At 64.0% G+C, this 834-nt stretch overlaps 1 protein-coding gene across 1 annotated transcript in view; it reads right to left on the reverse strand.

The window, feature by feature from the left end:
* Positions 1 to 35: 35 nt before the first annotated feature.
* LOC120508533 (lipolysis-stimulated lipoprotein receptor-like) overlaps positions 36 to 834 on the reverse strand; it is a gene marked incomplete at its 3' end in the record, with an annotated part of 2,030 nt that continues 1,231 nt past the window's right edge. The window contains exon 2 of the mRNA XM_039722219.1: positions 36 to 369. Within this exon, the coding sequence (XP_039578153.1) occupies positions 36 to 369 (334 nt within the window). The remainder of the gene's footprint in view (positions 370 to 834) is intronic.

An 834-nucleotide genomic window follows, 5' to 3' on the forward strand; every position in this document is an offset into this window, starting at 1 on the left:
CCAGGTGTGTTATGGGTATCCCAGGTGTGTTATACCTGCCCCAGGTGCGCTCACCTCCGCGGATGGTGACGGGCCGGCCCAGGTAGAAGTCGCCCAGGGTCACCTGCCCCCCCTGCTTGGTGGCCACGATGCGCACGGTGCGGGCGGAGTCGGGGCACGCCCCCGCCGCCTCGCCAGGTGAGTCGCGGGCGGCGCCAGGTGAGCCCCAGGTGTCGGGGCAGAAGGATTTGTACTTCCAGGTGACGATGGGGGCGGGGCCAGGTGAGCTCACCTGGAAGTGGCAGCGCAGCAGCACCGGCTGGAAGAGCAGCGCCACCGTGCGGGGCTCGGGCACCGACACCTGCAGGGAGCGCACCTGCAGCGGCACACCTGCGCAGGTGAGAGAGAGGAGAGAGACCAGTCAGTGACACCTGGACAGGTGAGAATGTCACTGTGACACCTGCAGGGAGCGCACCTGGAGGGGCACACCTGGGCAGGTGAGACAGGAGAGAGTGTCAGTGTGACACCTGGGCAGGTGAGACAGTCAGTGACACCTGGGCAGGTGAGAGAGAGGAGAGAGTGTCAGTGACACCTGGGCAGGTGAGACAGGAGAGAGAGTGTCAGTGTGACACCTGGACAGGTGAGAATGTCACTGTGACACCTGCAGGCAGCGCACCTGGAGCGGCACACCTGGGCAGGTGAGAGAGAGAGAACAGTCAGTGACACCTGCACAGGTGAGGGGGGAGAGAGAACAGTCAGTGACACCTGGGCAGGTGAGAGAGAGGAGAGAGAGTCAGTGTGACACCTGAACAGGTGAGAATGTCACTGTGACACCTGCAGGGAGCGCACCTGGAG

Source organism: Passer montanus, unplaced genomic scaffold (assembly GCF_014805655.1).
Source record: "Passer montanus isolate IOZ18808 unplaced genomic scaffold, ASM1480565v1 scaffold4781, whole genome shotgun sequence".
NCBI classification, from domain to species: domain Eukaryota; kingdom Metazoa; phylum Chordata; class Aves; order Passeriformes; family Passeridae; genus Passer; species Passer montanus.